This window comes from Bombus vancouverensis, chromosome 2, assembly GCF_051014615.1.
Source record: "Bombus vancouverensis nearcticus chromosome 2, iyBomVanc1_principal, whole genome shotgun sequence".
NCBI lineage: Eukaryota > Metazoa > Arthropoda > Insecta > Hymenoptera > Apidae > Bombus > Bombus vancouverensis.
This window is the reverse complement of record NC_134912.1, coordinates 8,799,730-8,818,859: the sequence shown is the minus strand read 5'-3', so window position 1 is coordinate 8,818,859 and position 19,130 is coordinate 8,799,730. Positions and strand designations below refer to the sequence as shown.

At 35.5% G+C, this 19,130-nt stretch overlaps 1 protein-coding gene and 1 long non-coding RNA gene across 3 annotated transcripts in view; one reads left to right on the top strand and one right to left on the bottom strand.

Moving 5' to 3' along the window:
- Window positions 1-5,446: 5,446 nt before the first annotated feature.
- Window positions 5,447-14,918, top strand: LOC143304991 (uncharacterized). The gene is made up of 2 exons (XR_013061665.1): window positions 5,447-6,576; window positions 7,047-14,918. It is a non-coding gene; the product is annotated as an uncharacterized LOC143304991 (long non-coding RNA).
- Tps1 (Trehalose-6-phosphate synthase 1) overlaps window positions 14,347-19,130 on the bottom strand; it is a 36,161-nt gene continuing 31,377 nt past the window's right edge. For both annotated transcript variants that reach the window (XM_033350261.2, XM_076627506.1), the window contains 4 exons: window positions 18,552-18,743; window positions 17,196-17,523; window positions 16,282-16,575; window positions 14,347-15,759 (listed from right to left, as the gene is read on the bottom strand). In XM_033350261.2, coding sequence (XP_033206152.2) covers window positions 15,520-15,759; window positions 16,282-16,575; window positions 17,196-17,523; window positions 18,552-18,743 — 1,054 coding nt within the window. In that variant the 3' untranslated portion in view covers window positions 14,347-15,519. The remainder of the gene's footprint in view (window positions 15,760-16,281; window positions 16,576-17,195; window positions 17,524-18,551; window positions 18,744-19,130) is intronic.

The following is a 19,130-nucleotide window of genomic DNA, read 5'->3' as shown; positions in this document are numbered from 1 at the left end:
TTCCACCATTTGGGGAAGATAGAAGCCACGGGGAAGAAAAGAACGAAGAATTTCTTCGGTTTTAAAAAGTTTTCTCCACGGGAGACGCTTCCACGCGAGAGATTACAATTTCCATGTTAATACAGTGACAATACAGATGTTTTCACGTCTAAGCGGCGTGCTAAGTGGATGTTCTCTCTTTATTCCCACTGTTGAGATTTCGTGATCCCAACCTGGGGGGGTGCCGAGTTGTTGTAGCTGACCGGCTCCTGAAATAAACGTTTCGCGTGTACTCGTTACTTCAGCTTACACTTGACTGGACGCCTTCTTGCCTCTTTAGGTGGGGAAATAATCGAGCAGAGAGAAAAACCTGGCAAGCAAAAGCCAACGGAAATTGAGCCTGCGAATTATCCGCTGGTACCAAACTGTTCGTCCACGTCCACTTTGTTATTCTCATCTACGCTCGCTGCTCGTATACGGGGTGTCCTGACAATCGTCGTCAAATCTACGATTGGCAAGGAAGGCCATTCTACATGAAGAGGTCGCGTTGGAAATATGGAATAAATCTTTTTTTAATAGACTTTTTTTGATAAAAAAAAATTAAGATTTATCCAGAACCCGTTTAAACATTACTTTCTTGTAAATCGACTTTCTTACGATATTTCTTTGAAATATCGACGATGCGTTATTTAGTATATCACCTATTTAGTATATTATACACGATCCAATTGTTACAGAGCCGAAATCTGAAAGCTGAAAATTTTAAAACGCAACCCGTTTTACGGGTTATTATATGTATTTAACAGCAAACTGTTGTAAAACTTACTCTTTGATTAATTACAGAGAAATCGTTCTTACAAAGTTGTTAAAAACTATCACGCGTGAAATTTCTAGAAGAATCTCTTTTTAGAGAAAAATTAACCACCCACCTGAACGTTTTCGAGTAACGTTTTAAAAGTAACGTGAAACGTGTAATATCGGTAATTGCAGCATTCAAAATGCCGTATATTATAACGTGAAATTACCGTTATAGCTATTGCAAAATTATTTGACAGCGTACGCGCATAGAAAGTACAGGCAGCCAAGAAATTTCTTCCTAGATACAATATCTCAGACATAACTGAAATACCTTAAGCGGATAAAGTTTATCTTAATTTTTCACTGATTTTTACATGTATTTAGAATAACCTTTTACTCGTTGATTATTCATACCGAGCCGATAATTAGTCAAGTTCACATATACTAAAAATAACGAAGAACCGCGTCGAATGAAAAAATTTCATTCCGTATTTTTCATTTATTTTTTTCACGTAGAACCGATTCCTTATCTATTGTACGATGACTGCCGAGACACCCTGTATAGAGAGGAAGCTTTTTCTCTCTATCTTCCTTACTACTGCTTCGTAGAATGTGCTACGCTTAAAGTCTGGTACGAGAACTTTGTTGGACCTGGTGATCTGACTGGTAGGCTTAAGGATCGAAGTGAAAACCGATGAGTCCTGCGATAATCCTTCGTATGGAATTTTTGAATCGAGTAGTAAAATGAAATACTAGAGACGTCACGAATGTAAAGAATGTTGGAGAGGAACGTTCCTTTTATTTTCTTGGTATTGATCAGCCGTGAAAGTGGTTATTTCATATTTTGTCAAGTCTGATTCCTTTGCAGAATTTGACGGAAGGGGTGAATTTCCAGGAACGAATAAATTGCTTCGTATATTTTTGGCAACAGCTGTGTTTGCAAGGATACGAGGATAATTTAGGGCGGAATAATTTAAAATAGGAGATACAGAGCGATTCTAAATTAATTCTAATAATCGTATCTTTGTATGAAGCATGTTACGTATTTGTGGGATAAAATTAGAGATTATGAAATTTGGAAAAACTTCGGAAATAGATTTTGTACAAAAAATAATTGTTAATCTATAGCATAACGGTAATTAGATCGATTTTAGAGCTGTTGCTGGAGATTTGAATGTGCACGTACAATCAAGGTAAAATCAAGCTTTGGAAGTCCATCGTTAGTTCTGATAAAGTAATATTCTGCACGTATTGTTATAAAAAGCTCGTTATATTCCTACGAGTCATGAAAACATATCGCGATAGAGAATAAAGTTACAGCTCAATCGATTATAAGACTAGAGTTATATTTCTAAGAGTTGGAATACGTGACTTTCAAACACGTTATTTGAAAACTGTCATTCCACTGTAATATAAAATTCAGTTTCTCGTATCGAGAATTTGAAACAGAAACAATATGCTTTTCTTACAATTTTAAAATCTATTTCGACTGATTCAACCAATCATTCATCCGCGTCTAAATACCTATCCATATAATAATATACGAACATTACGTCACAAATAACGAGAACCAACCGTCACATTGCCAAACCGAGATCGTTGCCCGGTTCATATTTCGCGAGCGATAAATTCGATGTAGTTAATGGTCAGTGTCGTAAACCTGTTTGTCAAAGTCTCAACGTTTTCAAGCCATCGAGAAGTATTCCATACGTTTCTTTCTTTTCTTTTCTTTTCATACCGACTATTTATCTTCCAGCGAGGTAAACCACAACCGATAAGACGTCCTGTGAAAAAGAGAAAGATTAAAGAAATTTTGGAAACAACGACGCCGCAGTAAAGCACATCGATCGCAGAACCGGTCAAAGAAATCCGTAAAGTGTGAGAGCATTAGCGGGCCAGCGCAAATATTTTTCAGATGCCATAATCGCGCAACGTTTTCTTCCAGGATATCTGTTGACGGCCTGCACACCCAGAGAAACCTCGTGCTTCTCTTAACGTATAGCGCAAATATTGTTCTTAGCCAGGAAAATCGTATACTCGCGCGATTCTAACGGTTCTCCGTAGTCAAAGACGCCGCAAATGCAGCGGAAAGAATCATAATCTAACCGGGAAAGTCTGTGACATTGGCGTAGAGATCTCCGCGGATTAGCTTATATAGTTGGTTACAGGATGTAAATATTTGCGCTCGGTGGATGAAGATAGCCGCTTTGACTGAAAGAAACGCTTATAAAGCTGGAACAATCAGCGAGCTTGAAGCGTACAGTGGAAAATTTTCTTTCCATTTATCGAAACTGCACCGTGGATGTTCATGGAAATTCATATCTTGCTGAACATAATTATTTAATGCTTTAATACAAATGAATACCTTTAAGCAACCGTATAAGGAGATTGTACGTGGAAATGAAATCAATTCGATTATAAATAATTTTATTATAAATAATCGTTTCAATAATCGTTTTTGCATTACATAAAATAAGAATTTGGTGGAAGTCAATTTGAATTTCTATGTATCCTCTCCTCTTAATAAAAAAGAATCTTTTCTACCCTTTGATAATATCTTACTGTTGACGATCATGTGCGTATGAAAATCAGAGAAATATTTCGTGAATTGTTAAATGAGTCTGAAAAAAAAAACAAACAAACTCAAGAACTCTAATACCCATTTCCAAGGGTTTCTTTCTTCCCCACTTCCCGAGAGGTTTCCACTTTTAACCCCATCGTTTAACTCCAACTTGCATCGAGTCTTACCCTCCCTCTTCGTCAGCAAGAGAAAAGAAGCTACGTCTTGTGAACAGCCGCGCGTTCGCACGGCCGTAATTTGTTTATGATGTTCGCGATGGCTCGCGCGTGTGCACGCTGCGACGCGGCACGATCGCGAATTTATTGGCTCGTACGTTAATTACTTTAATTATTACACTACTGTCAAAGGCTGATCGGAATACAAAGGAAGTTTATTCGACGCTGAACTATGTTTCCATCGCCCCGAGTCACTGATCGCCAATTAATTTTCCATAATTGGACGGACATGCTGGCACGATACACGCCTTGACGCTCGTGGCGAGCACGCGTGCACTCGATACGCGTTGCACACGATCGCATACACACACGTACTCACACAGCCGCACACATACAGTACGTTGGGGCTGCTTAAATTGTAGCTGTGCCGGCCGGCGGCCACCGCCGTCGTATTTTCACCGCGGAACCAATTAACAGTTTTCACCTATTCCTTTTTAGTAGCTCGGTCGAACGAGATGGCCAAAAAAATAAAAAAAAAATACGCTAAAAAAAAATAATAAACGCGAAGCAGTGTATGCACGCGTCGGGAATAAAAGAAAGCATAACGAACGCTGATCGAGGCTGGGAGGGGAGTTGAAAATAGACGGGGGTGAGGGAAGAAAATGGATGAAAAAAGCGTTGCTGTGATGGCCTTATAGCGGCGGAAAAATCAACTTCGATTTTGTCGAATATACAAGGCGTTTCGTTGTTACCTGGGAATCGAGCGAAATCGAGCCGCTCGGTCGATGCTTCCGTTCGTACATGGGGCTGCTCGATAACCATGCTTGATTGATATTGCAAAAAGGATAAGTGGTTTTAAAGGAGAATAGCATGTGATAGAATATGTTAACGTTTCTCCAAAGTCTATTGAAATTGTTTTCAATCGGAAATATTTCTGAAGTCATTCGATATGGAGATAACTTAGAAGTGGAGAAAACTAGTTGTGCAATCTCAGGATTATTTACTATTTTCATCGTGTTTTATAATTATAACCGCGTTTCCTTTGTGGGGAAGAATATCTCCTGTTTATTATATTTATTATATTCTATTGATTACGTTACGTTATTCGAAAGGTAATGTTTCAATAATGGTCCGATGCAGAGGACATTTAATATTTTAAATGTCAGAATTTCCAATCGCGCGTTGACGTTTTAAGGTCTCCTTATAGCCGCAGTATCAAACGTAGAAACAGATATATAAGAGAATTAGAATTATATAAACTTTGTCCCACTTTCTTACATAAATGTATACGAATAAGGAAAATTCCTGGAATTTGATTTGAAATTAATCGGTAAAAATAATAAAAAACCGAGGTCAAGATAGAATGTAATTTATAAATTCAATGATTCATAAACAATATATACAAGATTTTGAAATCTATTTTCTTACAAAATTAGCTTTTTTCTTGGATATACGACGATACGGTTTGAGAAACCGAATCGAATTTTATAACTTCGGTGGCAGGGCTTTTAAAGCTATTTCGGCGCGGATTTCGTTAAGTGATACCAATAACCCGATGGGACAACAAGACGGGCCCTTCAGGATTCGGTGGAGGATAAACGAAGGGCCAGCAATCCCAAGGGATGTTATCTAATCCCGGCGGATTTGTTGATTCTACGACTTGTGCTTTCCAAAGCGCGATGTGGTTTCCATGTAGTGCTGGATTACCTTATTCTTTGCAGCCCTAAAGACCCTCCCGAAAACTTTACGCCGGTGTACCATTCTCGCAGTGTCTATTCCAGCCAATAAAAGTATTTCGTACTTAATCACGTTCGTCCTTATGAAAATCGATCTTTGTATAAAGAAAATGAATAATGTAATTTAGATAAAACTATTATATAGAATCATTCACGTACCTGTAATTTTTTAAATTCTTAAATTATTTATACATTTATGACTTTTCAATGGTATTTAACCGCTTACTACGTTCTATTCTTTCGTCGTATAACAGGCATATTCCAACAAAAAAAATGTCCACGAGCTTGAAAAAATTGAGAGGAACACGAGTAAATGGAGAGCTCTTTCTTCGTTTCACTCGTCATCGTTTAATTTGTGCTATAAACATTTTTCATTAAAAACAAAGGAGATACTTAAGAGTCCACCTTTAGCTGGGACACTAGTGGGGGGACACCCTGTATATTAAAAATATTACCTTCCTTTAGACATATATATATACCATACTTGTGCAGTATTTTCTCTAAAGCATAATATACACAGAGAGTCCCATCTGAAGTTTCTCACGCAATTATTTATCACGAATCTTGTGGTTTCGAGATTTCAAGGTGACCTTTGCTTTTTTATACGGAGTTGTATGTTTTATTTAAGTAAGCATGTAACTCGTTTCGTTCCCAAGATCATTTAAGGTCATTGTAGGTTATTTATTATCGTTCAAATTACCTTCGCTGAATGTCATCAAGATTTAATTTCCCAGAATACGTATTGCGTAGATTCGGATGTTAATATGAATCGATATCACACTAATGATGTGATATATCGTTATGTTTAATTATAGACGGAGGATAATCTCCTGCTAGATATCCCCATTTTGTGTCACAGTTGCTTCGAGGGAATCAGTGTTATTGCAAATAGTATTAAGTGCGCTGCTTTTCAATAACGATTTAATTTACGATGGCTCGCTATACACCTAGCGAAATTGTCGATATGCTTGTGGCTTTGAGAGAATGTGATGAATTTGGGAGAATTAGTTCTGTCACTTCCGAAATGTTATTTAGGGATAGAGTAAATAATTGCATTGACGTCCAAGAACATCCTTCTGAATACGCGCGATAAAAAACAATTTTTTTGGACGGAGGTAAGTTTTAGACTGCAATAAATAATCTTAAATGACCTTAGAACGCCAATATATCGAAATTCGGCGAATTCGCCATAGAACGGGCTACACGTCTATTTAAATAAAAATATATTAGTTCCGTATAAAAATCACAAAGATTATCTTGAAATCTTAAAAGTACGTCCACCTGGAGAAGATTTGCGATCAACGTAAGATGACCTTCCCGAAACAGGGTAAGTTTTATTTGCAATATATTTTAAGCGAGCTGTAGTTTGGGAAATAATAGCGTGCGAAATTTCAAATGGGACACCCTCTATATGCATAATAGAATATAATACATATATAATAGATAATTCTCCGCAGAATATAATATGTAATATAATAAATATATAGAATACTAAAGTATACTGAAAATCATACAGCAGTCACTGTAGCTCAGCAAAAGTCATTCTATAAGAAAATTACAAATCAAAATTACAGTATGCGATAAAACCTATGAACATTGTGAGATATATGCACATTTTGCGTTATACGAATTCATTTATACAAATATCAGCTTCAAACGTTTCTCTTCATATCATTTCATTAAGAAGCATTTTACTTTCATTAACAATTTTCCAAATCGTGTTACGATTTATTTACAAAACGGAAGAAATTTGAAACCAGTACAAAACCAATTCTTTTCTTTCCGCCCGAAAAAGAGTATCATCGCCCAAGAGGAAACACATTTTCCTTTTATCGATCAGAGGAGAGTAATCTATATTCACGGTTTCGCGAGAATATCGGAGGAAAAGAGAAGAGAGAGAGGGGAAAAAAAGGAAGGATTTTCCCGGTTGTGATTGTTATTATTCCGTACGGAAAAATCAGGCCGGATAACGCGTTATCGGGTTGAAATGTCCTCGGAAGCGCGCGAATCTCTGAGCGAAAAACAAAGATGTGAACGTCGTTTGCCCCGCGGTGGCACTCTCGTAACGCAGATTATTCTATTACACGTTACGTAAACAGAGATAAAGAGAAAGAGAAAGAGAGAGAGAGAGAAAGGGAGAAAGAAAAGAGAAACAGACGAGAGAAACGCGGCGGAGCTGTTCCGCCGCTTTCCGCGTCTCGGTACCGCGATGTTGTTTGGCCTGAAAATACGTTATTGTTTCACCACGATAAAAAATTCAACGTTTGGATAATTACATCAGAGTTGATCGATCCGGTTAGCCCCCGGCGGATTTCTACTGAGTTACTGACTTACTTTGCCTACCCTTTGCTGTTTTGCCGCGAGACAGATGTTTACACGACCGACGTAATAACGTTAAATTAAATTCCTTTTCGGATATTTCGCGTCAAGTTCTACATTATCTAAGTCGTACATGATAAATATAATTCATCGTATAGATTGATACAGAGTATAGAAGAAGGTAGAGAGTAATCGTATTCCGCTTCAATTCGTAGTTTCTAAATTTTATGTAATAATAATTATCAATAGGTTTATCGTAGAACAAACTGGAATACGTATTACATTAAATATTTTAGAATTACGTGATCTCTAATTCAAATGTAGTTACATTGAAACTGTTGCGATTATCTTATCTTGCCAAACGTGTATCTATCTCGTAGAATATAGAATACAAATAAGAATGAAATAATCCAGAGAGATTGTTATTGAATTTCCGTCGTTACCGCAACGGTATGAATTTCCATTCTGTTTAATATCCTTGCTTTGTCAGAGATCGTGAACTGTATCGTAGAATATAGGATATTTGCATACGGAAATTATTTTGTACTTATACGTCTATCGTTAAATACTTCGGCGTTCTGCCTCTTAGGTTCACATAGTGTACCACATTACACGCATAAATCCAAATTATAAAGGCCCTTTCTTCTCTTTCGTGACCGGGGGCACGCTTCGAACGAACGGGAGGTTCAGCTGCGTGCGCGCGCGCTCCAAACGAAAATGCGTCTATCCGCGCGGATTTCCAAGAGCAAGATAGACGAACGAGCAAAGAACGAATCAGTTTTCGATAGAACCACCCGTGCGTGACAGCTGCGATTCTTTTTTCCGAATCTTTCTTTTCCTACTTCTTCCTCTGCCTTTCTCTCTCTCTCGATCTTTGAAGCTTCGTGTTTTGCCCGGCTACATAATCCCTTCGAGCAAGAGGAACCGTGAAAGAAGGAAGAAAAACCGAGCGAATCCAACGAAGATGATATGAGAAACAGAGAAACGATGAAGGAAAAGCGATCCAAGTGAATCGACGAGAGGGAACAGAGTAAGATGGGAGAAAAAAAGGAGAGAGAGAGAGGATAAACGTTGAAGAACAAGGACGAGGAAAACCGACGACCCCGCTGTTTGCCTTTTATTAAACTCTTGTTAAACGCCGCCTTTCTTCGCACACACAATTGAATCGGCAAAACAGCGAAGATAATGCTTCGACCGAGTTGTACACGGCCGAGGGCCAGGCTCTTCTACGTGGAAGACTTACCGCAAACACCAGCTTCTTGTACACCCTGAAATGGACACCGTGTAATCCGGCTTTTTATACGGCAGTGCCGCATTGACCGGCTCCTCCAAGGCATGCACATCGGCTACTAGTGGCTAATAAATACTGTCGTCATCTCTCTCTCTCTCTCTCTCTCTCTCTCTCTCCCCCTATATGTTTCCGTTTGTTCGTGAAAAAGAACCCTGAAAACGATTCTTCAACGACCGTGAAAATCGCACGGCCCACCCTCTTCCTGCCGGCATCGTTCACCTCTAATGAAAATATTTGGATATTTCGAGCAAGATTGGCGTGACCCACGTTTCAAAGCGTGCCATTGTACGCCGTTGCTTCGAGAAGCTTGTAAGTAAGTACGTTTTTCATTCGAGCATGACTGGATTGGACACTATGAGGTATTTGATGCTTTCTGTCATTTTATTTGCAAGTTATGTGTATAACTATTATGTTATATATTTGATGAATAGTATCGGATGCACGCGTTTATTATGCGTACTATTTGTGTATTTATATTTTGTATGTTTTATGTTTGATATTTCTTGTTTTATTTTTATTTAATCCATATACGTCTACCATCCTTTCGAAAAGATGATTGAACGATAAGTTCGTTATATAATATTTTGTGTTTTTCATGATACTATATACTATCTGGTAGTCTTTGAAATTATGCTCGTGTCATTGATAATTCTCTTCTAGTGGTCTTGGTAGTTTTTTCATTTGGACTGGTCCTTAAATAATTCACAATTTCGTCCAATTCCGATAGCATCGTATCGGTATGGTTTATCAAATCTTTTAAAATTATTTATGATAAATATGAATACATGAATGTATAATAATCGTCGAATTAAATTGTTTGCATTTCTCGTGACTATATACGATATGTAATAAATATTATCGTAATATCTTATCTTCTAATACCTTATGACAATAATTGCCTCAAACGTTTCATCAAACCTCGATAAAATTTATTATTCAGCAATAGTATCCTCAGTTAATCGGTCCAATGAAAAATCTATAGATCATATCAATAAATTAAGCAATCAACGTTATCGTACTGATACGACATCCGATTTTTTATTTAAACCATTTGGATCACGGAGTACAAAATATTATGATAGAAACGTTATAATTGTAACTTGAAATCAATTGAAAAAATCACTGATTTTAAGAAGCTTGTATCAAAGGAAAGTTCTAAAGCTCAAAGTATATTTTGTCTATTTTTGGTATCGACATGAATTTCACCAGATTTCCAAGTGCATCTAGCCTCCAGTAACGGCCGATTTAATTATCGTTATCCGTAACCCCTTCGATCTATTCGCATTTGTCATGTTCTTCAAAACAGTTTTAATTGCAGCTCGATAAGACCGGAAATCAAAGGTTATAAACAGCAAAATACCGACACAAAGTGGCACGAGATATCGTGGAATGCGTGTTGCAATTCATAGAATTGCAATGGGAGTCCGAGTTACGTATAGAATAAGCGCGTAATACATTTAATAACCCTTGCGCAGTTCGTCAACAATTTTTCTACCCATTCTTATTCCTTTCCTCTTTCAAATAAACTTTCCAATTTTATAGAGAAACCATCGATAACAAATTTCCGTACATTAAATTTGTTTTGAAATTGAAAAAAGGGGAATACGATTCAAGAACCATCGTTGAATTTATTATTAAACGATACCGGTAACGTCGATTATTATATTTGTAAGTTCGTTGAAAAATAAGTTACGGCGCAGTCAATTTCTCGTTACGATTTTTCTTTTTTTCTTTTTTTTTTTACAATTACCACGATCGACAAAAGAAAGGACGGGAGAGACGGAAGCGTGGAAATCAAATGGAAGGAAGAAAGAAAAAAGAGAATATAGTTGTGCACAGTTTATAAACAATGTTTATTTTCTGCAATTTTACTTCTGTTCCATATCGTTTCGTTCTTTTTTCTTTCCCTGTTTTAATTCTCTTTTACAATCATAGGAGCAGCCTACATTTAACGTGATTGAAAAATCTTGCGCCATTGCGAATGTGAATGTTGAATATGTATACAGCACATATACATGTACATAACACACACATATATATATACACATACCTTTTCATTTCATTCTTATTTTACTTTACATAATGTATATCGAGGTAAAAACTAAGTACTCATAAAAAACGTAGATCAACATTTTTCTCTTTATTTTTTTCAATTTTTTCTCTCTCGTTCTGGTGGGATATCGTTTATAAGGGCACATTATAGGACTCTCTATGTGTACATACATATACATATGCATGTGTTCTCTATACATATATTATATATACACATACATTTTACATACTTTCAAAGAGATATGACATCCGGATATCGCTTTCCTCGTTCAACTCGACTCAACAAAATTCCACAATATACCTGCGTGATTCTCTTCGTTCCCCTTCTTCTTGTCTTTCTTTCTTCTATTTTTCCTTTTCCTTCTTTCGCCCCCTATTGACTAGTGACACTGATAATTGACTAATAAATACTGAGCTGCTACGAGATTAAGGTATACAATGGATTGGAGGAGACAGCTAAGCTTCTTTTACACGAATCAAGCCACTACATTTTACGTAACTCAAATTCGTTTTGTATAGTCTTAATGTTATTTACTAGGAGACGATGGCACGTTGGATTGACGTAAGGAAAAAGAAGTAAAAAAGAACACGAGATAGGAAAAACCGTATGAAAGAAGAGGGAGTGTGTAATTAGGAATAATCGAAATAATCGTTGGAAATAGCAGCGAACTCGTACAGCGACTTAACGTACGTACCGAAGTTTAATCTGCAATGACAAATTTCAAGATATATATATATATATACATACGTAAATCTTTTTTTGGCATCGACGAGAAACAGAAGAACCAAAAGACTCGTAAACATCTCTAATCACTTCGACCTGTTTTCACATTATTTACACATATACATGTATGTATGTATACGTATATGTCTATATTTCTACATGGCATGAGTATAGTCGTTGAGATAGACGTCCGGGATATAAACAGGTCATCAAGTAATTAGAATCATTTTCACGTAGTATCATTGCTATTTTGTTTGTCAGCTTGGAAAACCTTTCGTTTCTGTTTCTTTTGCCATTTGTTTCTTTTTTACTTGTTTCTGGGGTATTTCCTCTGTCAATAATCTCATCTATCGAATTTCACGAATTCTTCTACATATAAAAATATACATATGTATATACGTAATAAATACTCGCTTCATACAATTTTGTTTCTTTTTTTTTTGAAGCGAATCTTCGTGTACGTTTATATAGCATTTTCTGAACTCTATGCGATAAAGGGAATATATTAACAGTACAATATATGCGTGTGAAGTTGAACACACGTGAGATTTAAATATACTGTTGGTGGAAGGGATATTGTGAAGTCATAAAGTAATGCTTAAATAGGGACGCGCCATAGCCATATTTTCTGGACGCTCATTCTAAGATGGAGCCATCTTAAATTCCAGATTGCAAACATTATTTATATATTTGTATTTAAAAGCTCTGCTTACAATCGTTCATTAGACCTACATGATTCGTTTATTAACTCTTGTTGGTTTCTATTTTATAATAATTATTGTATTGATAAAAATTAAGCTACAACTACTTACACAGAAAGAACTAGTTACAACTTGCAACTTATCTATTCTTAAATCCCTTAGATCTTCTCAGGTTTCTACATCGATGTTAAAAATTCGTATACTTTCAGGCATGATGAATTTTACGATCTCACCATATCTCTTCCACCCAGACTACCTATCGTTTCGACCATGAAATTCGAAGGAAATCCAATGACGATATATGAATGTAAACACGTGAAGGTACAGAAATTTAGAACTACATCTACAATCTCTTGAAAACGTCCTAATACCATGATCATTTCGCTGCTTGGCATCGATAGTGACACAACTCTAAAATTATACATTTTAAAGCATATTTTCAAATCATTTCAATGACATTGTAAAACTGACTTAACGCAAGATACGTCGGTATTCACGAAAGCGGTACAACCTTCCACTTGTAGCGTCATGAAACAACTGAAAATAGGCCAGTGTTGTAAAACTAAGGGTTAGGTTGATAGCAACACACATAAATAACGATTTTGTCCTCTGACACAAAACTGAATTATAGAATTACAAATCTACCATTTTTTATGATAAAGCTAGAAACGTAACGCAGACCTTTTATTCGATAAAAGAAAATCTGAAACTTCTTGAGTTGTGTCACCGTTAGTGTGAAGCAGCGATTTGTTCCCCTTCGAATGAAATATAATTATGACGCGTACAAAAACTCACGTTCACTCTTTTGTATAGATGGAGTTCGTAGATGGAAAATGTAATACATTCAACAAAGTCTAGCTACTTATAAATCTGTGGTAATGAATCTGTTATTCATCCATGGATGAAAAAAGTAAGGTAGATCTTTGTTATATACATCAGTTCCTGATAAAAGGAGACGAGCTAATATTTTGTAGAAAAATTCACTATTGAATCTCTGTTTCAAAAATTCCATTTCATATTCTTTCAGCACTTTTCTTCTCTTGTGTCTGGCTTCGATTTAAACAAGGCCTATTATCGAAAACAATGTTTTGCATAAACTTTCGTTAGGTCAGTACCCACTGTATAATAATTACTTTATATGCATAGTAATTTTTATGATACTCTTTATAAAAAAATTCTTTCAGAACCCATCGATGTCTCATGCAAAACGCATTGAATTAATTAAGTGCTAAATGTTTTCTTTCTCATTATTGTAACACCTTCAATGAACATCTAGAAAGGATCGATCAGTTTTGAAAACATTCCACTAATATTAAAGAACGATTTTTCGATTTTCTTTTATCCCTTTTTCATGCCGTTCTTATTCCGTTCAATCGAGTTCAATTTTCTTTCCTTAGTTTCACGTAGAAAACAGATAAACGCGTGGAATTAAAAATTCTGAATTTTTCTATTATTCTACTTAAAAACGTGTAAAAGTTGTCCATGTTTACTTTGATTCGTTTATCTTTAAGTGTACCGTTTCTCCCAATAATTTGTTTAACAGTATACGTTTGTATGTGTTGGTACATAATGTGTATATACATGCTGTGTTGTATGTTAATATGCGTCTAACATGTATGCGTACGTACAAAGTATGTACATTTCGTAAACCCCTTATCGCTAAGTTGTCGTACTTTATGTAGTTTATTATTGTTTATTGTGTATTACCCTTTCTCTTGTATGTGGACTTAAATTGGCACTGTTTCATCGTTTGATTTATAAAAGAGAAGAAGGAAAGATAAAATAATATTATTAGTCGATTAACCGTTAAACTTAAGAATTCCTTTTTTACAAGCGATATGCATACTAAAAGCGTATTCTCGCCTGTATTCATTCGTTCTCGAGTCGTCTTACCTATATCGATTGCATTTAATTTAACAGCTTGTAAACGTTATTGATATTCTCATTTTAAAAAAGTACATATTTGCATCAAAGAAGAAAAGAAAGATAGCTTTTATAAAAAAAAGGACAGATGTTTCATGATTCTATTTCAAAGAGAATTCTTTATAATCTTAACAAAATGAATGCGTTTCGCATAATTTCAATGGTATACAAAATACATGCCCAATATACATACAGCGAAATCGGCCACATCGACCTGATTTAAAAAACAGCAACATCCAACAAATCGATTTAAAATCTACAAATGGAAAACTGAAACCTGTTATATTAGTCAATTATGATATTTTGAGCAGGCTACATATTCGAATACAATTTTTTGTATCCTCTCTTATCTCCTAATATGCTGACATACGTGGAACCATTTCTCCGTTACAATCATCTGTTTCGTGTCTCGGAAATTGGTAGCAAATATACAAATATTTAATAAAATCAGTTTTCGTTAAGTTATCACGATAATATTAAAATATATATCGAATATTTCCTGTGATACTTTTTGAGCGACGCGAACTTAGAAACTATGCATAGCTAAGTACCTATTATACGACTTTTGGTAAAACACGCTTTATCGAATCTACATTCAGGCTGATTATATCGCACAGCGTAATAATTGTTATGGTGAACATTAAATAAAAAAAGAAGAAGCCATCTTCACTCTTGAAACGAAGATTTAGCGACTGCACACGTAACATTCATCTTTTTTAAATTCTTTTTTTATAACGCGATTTGTTATGTTTTATCGGGGTAAAGCCATTTAACCGGTCACCGGAGAGATACATCGATTAAACATCGAAAACAGTCAATATAGAATGATTTGTTGGTTCCACATCAAAAAAGATCAGTTCTTCCATTTTTTTGGCTTGTATACATGCGTAAGTACGATAAGTTCTATTAAGTTAACTCGATACAATCGAATATGTTAAATAGAAGATCTCGAATACAATTTATCCAAGGGAAAAATTATTCATGTGACGCTTGACTTGTTTGATACATGACAATGATGCTTTCCACCATATTCTCGCAGCCGATACAACTTACGCGATGATTTTTTTTTTATTTTAATTTTTTATTTTATTTTATTTTATCCACCTAGAGATTCCCTTTTTTCCTTCGCTCTTATTCTTCCCTCTCGCTTTTATTTGATCTTACTCTACGAGTACATCATATTAAGCCTGTGACATACAAAGTATGTATTTCTTGTCGAGGATACAGTCGATGTGATAACGAAGATTATTAGGGCGTCACCTAGGATTCTAACACTGTATTCGTCGGCATATACGACATTTCCATGGTAATTCCAGCGCTGCTACGTCGGTATCTAGAAGGAATCTCGGTGCTGTTGCGAGGCTTGCGTCTGCTCAAGTGTCTCTCTACCCACTTCAACATGGTCAACACGGAATCCGTACTCGGCAAACGTCTTTCCGCCGACGTACGGATTATATGCGACGACGCTACGCGGAAGGTAGCTGCCATACCTTTTAGCGCCTGCAAAGAATACATAATTATATAGATTATATAAGATATGACAATAGATCAAAATCAAAGAAAAAATGAACTTAATAGATGGATAAAAGTTTCAGGAAATGTAATATTCACCATATTAACTGTATAGAATTTATAAGTTTCAGGATATTTAATATTAACTATATAACTATATATAATTTTTATGTTTCAGGAAATCTAATATTGGCTGTATAACTATGTATAATTATGATATCTAGTATTATCTTTTTGTGGTAATCTGAAATCTTTTATTAACACGTTGATTGTTGATGACGTTACATTATCGTGGTGTGGTTACTTTCAAGTGCAAATGACACCACCACATCAGCGTCAAGCGCAACGGTTTTCGAATGACGTAGCAAATGTTGACGATTGCTTAAAAACAATTTCCGTCACAATGGAAGGCCATGCGACTTCAACTTAACGATGAACGTGTTAAAGTATTAGATATAGTATATGTCCATCCTTCCTTTACTGTAGATTCGGTTATTGGGGAGTTCATACCTTCATTGCATCTTCATCTGTAACATCATCACCGGCATAAATAATCCTGATACGTTCGCTCCAATCTAAACCAAATGCCGTACGCAGGATGTAAATGGAAGCACGACCCTTATTCCATTCAACTGGTGGTCTAGCTTCAATGGCACAGTGCGCTGAACAGGCTTTGAAACCTGCTTGCTCGATGATTTTCTTTGCCTGATCAACCATCTGAGAACGTCCTTCCATTGGCGTTTCACGATAATGGAACGTCAGTAACGCTCCTTTGTTTTCTACCCAAGCTCCATCCTTGCAAAGCTAGATTCAATACACCAAATTAGTCGTTTAAAGTCGTAAGTAATTAGTTGTAATTAGTTGCAATTACAATTGTTGAAGATGTTACATTATACGTCCCTAGTACCTAATACTCAAAACTCTTAGAAATATTTTTTCTACTTTGCTTTTGTTACTATAATACAGAGATGTTATTGAAAAAGATACTTAATTGAAAGAGCTGCTACAAGAATGCTAAGAAGGCAGCTCTATCTTTGACTAATTTGAATAAATCAAGAAAAATTAAATCAAAGTCAATCAAAATTAAATTACATCTTGAAACGTGCTGTAAGTGCACAGCCAAGAAGACATTTGTAATAATAAATTACGTTTTTGAATATAGAATCGTCTTCTTTCTTCTTCTTTCAATAAAGACAATCTAAGTATTGGAATTACCCCTTTATTGTCGTAAACTCTTCAATTATAATTATTACATTCTAATATAACTTCCTTTTTACATTTCTCATTATAATTCATTGCTCGCTTAAAAACAATATTATAATATCAGAAAATATTAAAATGCTCCAACAATTTTAATTGCAAGACGAATAACAAATATCTCAAAATACTATCGCTTTGGAAAAAATAATGAAAATCATACTCACTTGGTCTTGCAACGTTTGCATCAAGTTTGCCACCTTATCTTCCAACTCAGCAGGCATCGGATGAACAAACTTGCTACCGTCCGGATGCAAAATTTCCAATCCGTGATTTCCGGCGTACGTAATACCTTCTATACCAACCATCGACTTCACATTGTTCACGTTTCTGCCTGATATAATTGCTATATATACATCGGACATGTTCGATAGCCTTTGGAGAACGTTCTTCGTTTCCAAAGGTAAAATGGCAAGATCCGGATGAGTCGCAATAGGAGCTAAAGTACCATCGTAGTCCAGCAAGAGGGCCAATTTATGATTATCGCCGATATACCTAGGGGACATGTGTTATCACTGGAACGTTACCCGGCTTTCATCATGAGTCAGGTCGCATTCGCACGCGCGGGCCCGCCGTGTTCCAAAAGCATTCTCTGACTGAGCATAAACCTCTTCAAACAGTGTCGAACATAGACACACGTAATCCGCAGACTTGGAATTTTATTCAAGAACATTTTCATACTTCGTTCACAATGCATTAAATACATCACGATAACTTAATTAATTTTACAATAGGATAGATTTTTCAAGAACATTAATACAGATGGATACGGTTAATTAGGAAAATTGTTGCAAATGCTCTTGATTTTGAATAGTTGGAAGGTTGCATATGTATTTGTAATATATCATTGGTAATATCAAAGCACCTGGTGGTCAGCGTTCCCTACGCTGCGATGTACCCAAACTCATGCTCAATTTAATAAACAATTCAATCGACCGGATTTTTAATCAGTTTTTGTCGAAAGATGCATTCCATTGGGACCGTTCTGTTAACATAGCAAACTTGTGGTTTGTACTAGCATGCTCATCAGCAATCTGCACTCGTACATGAGATAAGCAAACTCTACCTATACACTTTGATGTATACAGTTTTTGTGTAGAAGATTTTTAGTAGAATATTGTGTATTTAAAGTGAGCTAAATTACGATATTTGTCATTAAAGTGCAGCAATCTTTTTAAATTTTGGTTTTAGTTTTTCTGCCCCCTTATTTATTCTTGTCTCGTGACTCAACAAATTAGGTTTTAATAAGTAACTACGAATCTACTTAATTTTGTGAGTAGCCATCAGTAAGTTTGTTTTGTAATAGTTTGCCCACACACATACATTAAAGTGCAATTAATTCATTTGGTATTCTCAATGTAATCAACAATTAATTCGATAGGAAATTTACATACATAGTGTTAATAATTTTAACACCTTAGAATAACTGGATTTTAATCGTACATTGGTTGATTGATTTTCGTATAAGCACATGCTCTGGTCGGGCCCAGTCATGCATGTCGTTGATCTCTAACAATACCTACTTGCTCAAGTAATCATCGAAATCATCCATGGTCACTGGTTGCATCGTGGTTGCACCTACAGAATCATGTTCCTCCAGCGATCCCATTACTTGCAGGAAGGACTTCATCCAATAATTGACATCGTTTATCCTTTCACGGCGTCTTAAGTGATTCATTCTTAATGTGCGTTCGTCTTCTGGCATGGTAAGCGCTCTGGAATGTATGCAAAAATTAATTAAGAAGTTTAAAATCGAGCTCAAAAATCATATTTATATGTTTGAAACTGTTTTGTTCTTTTTATTTGAACGTTTCTTGGACAAGAATTAAATACTTAAAGTCATTGAAAGCAGTAATATTTTTGCTTAAATGGTTAATTAATTTAAAAAAGTAACAATTAGTTGATTTGATGTAATAACATAATAATACAATATTAAAGCTTTAATGTTAACAGGAATATACAAAAATAGATTTATTATAGAAATATTAAATAGATTTGTTAGAATATACATACTTAAAAGAAAGACGATTTGCAATCAAAAACTTCAGAGTTACAATAGTAAATATTTAAATGATACTCCAAATTCAATTTGTATAAACATA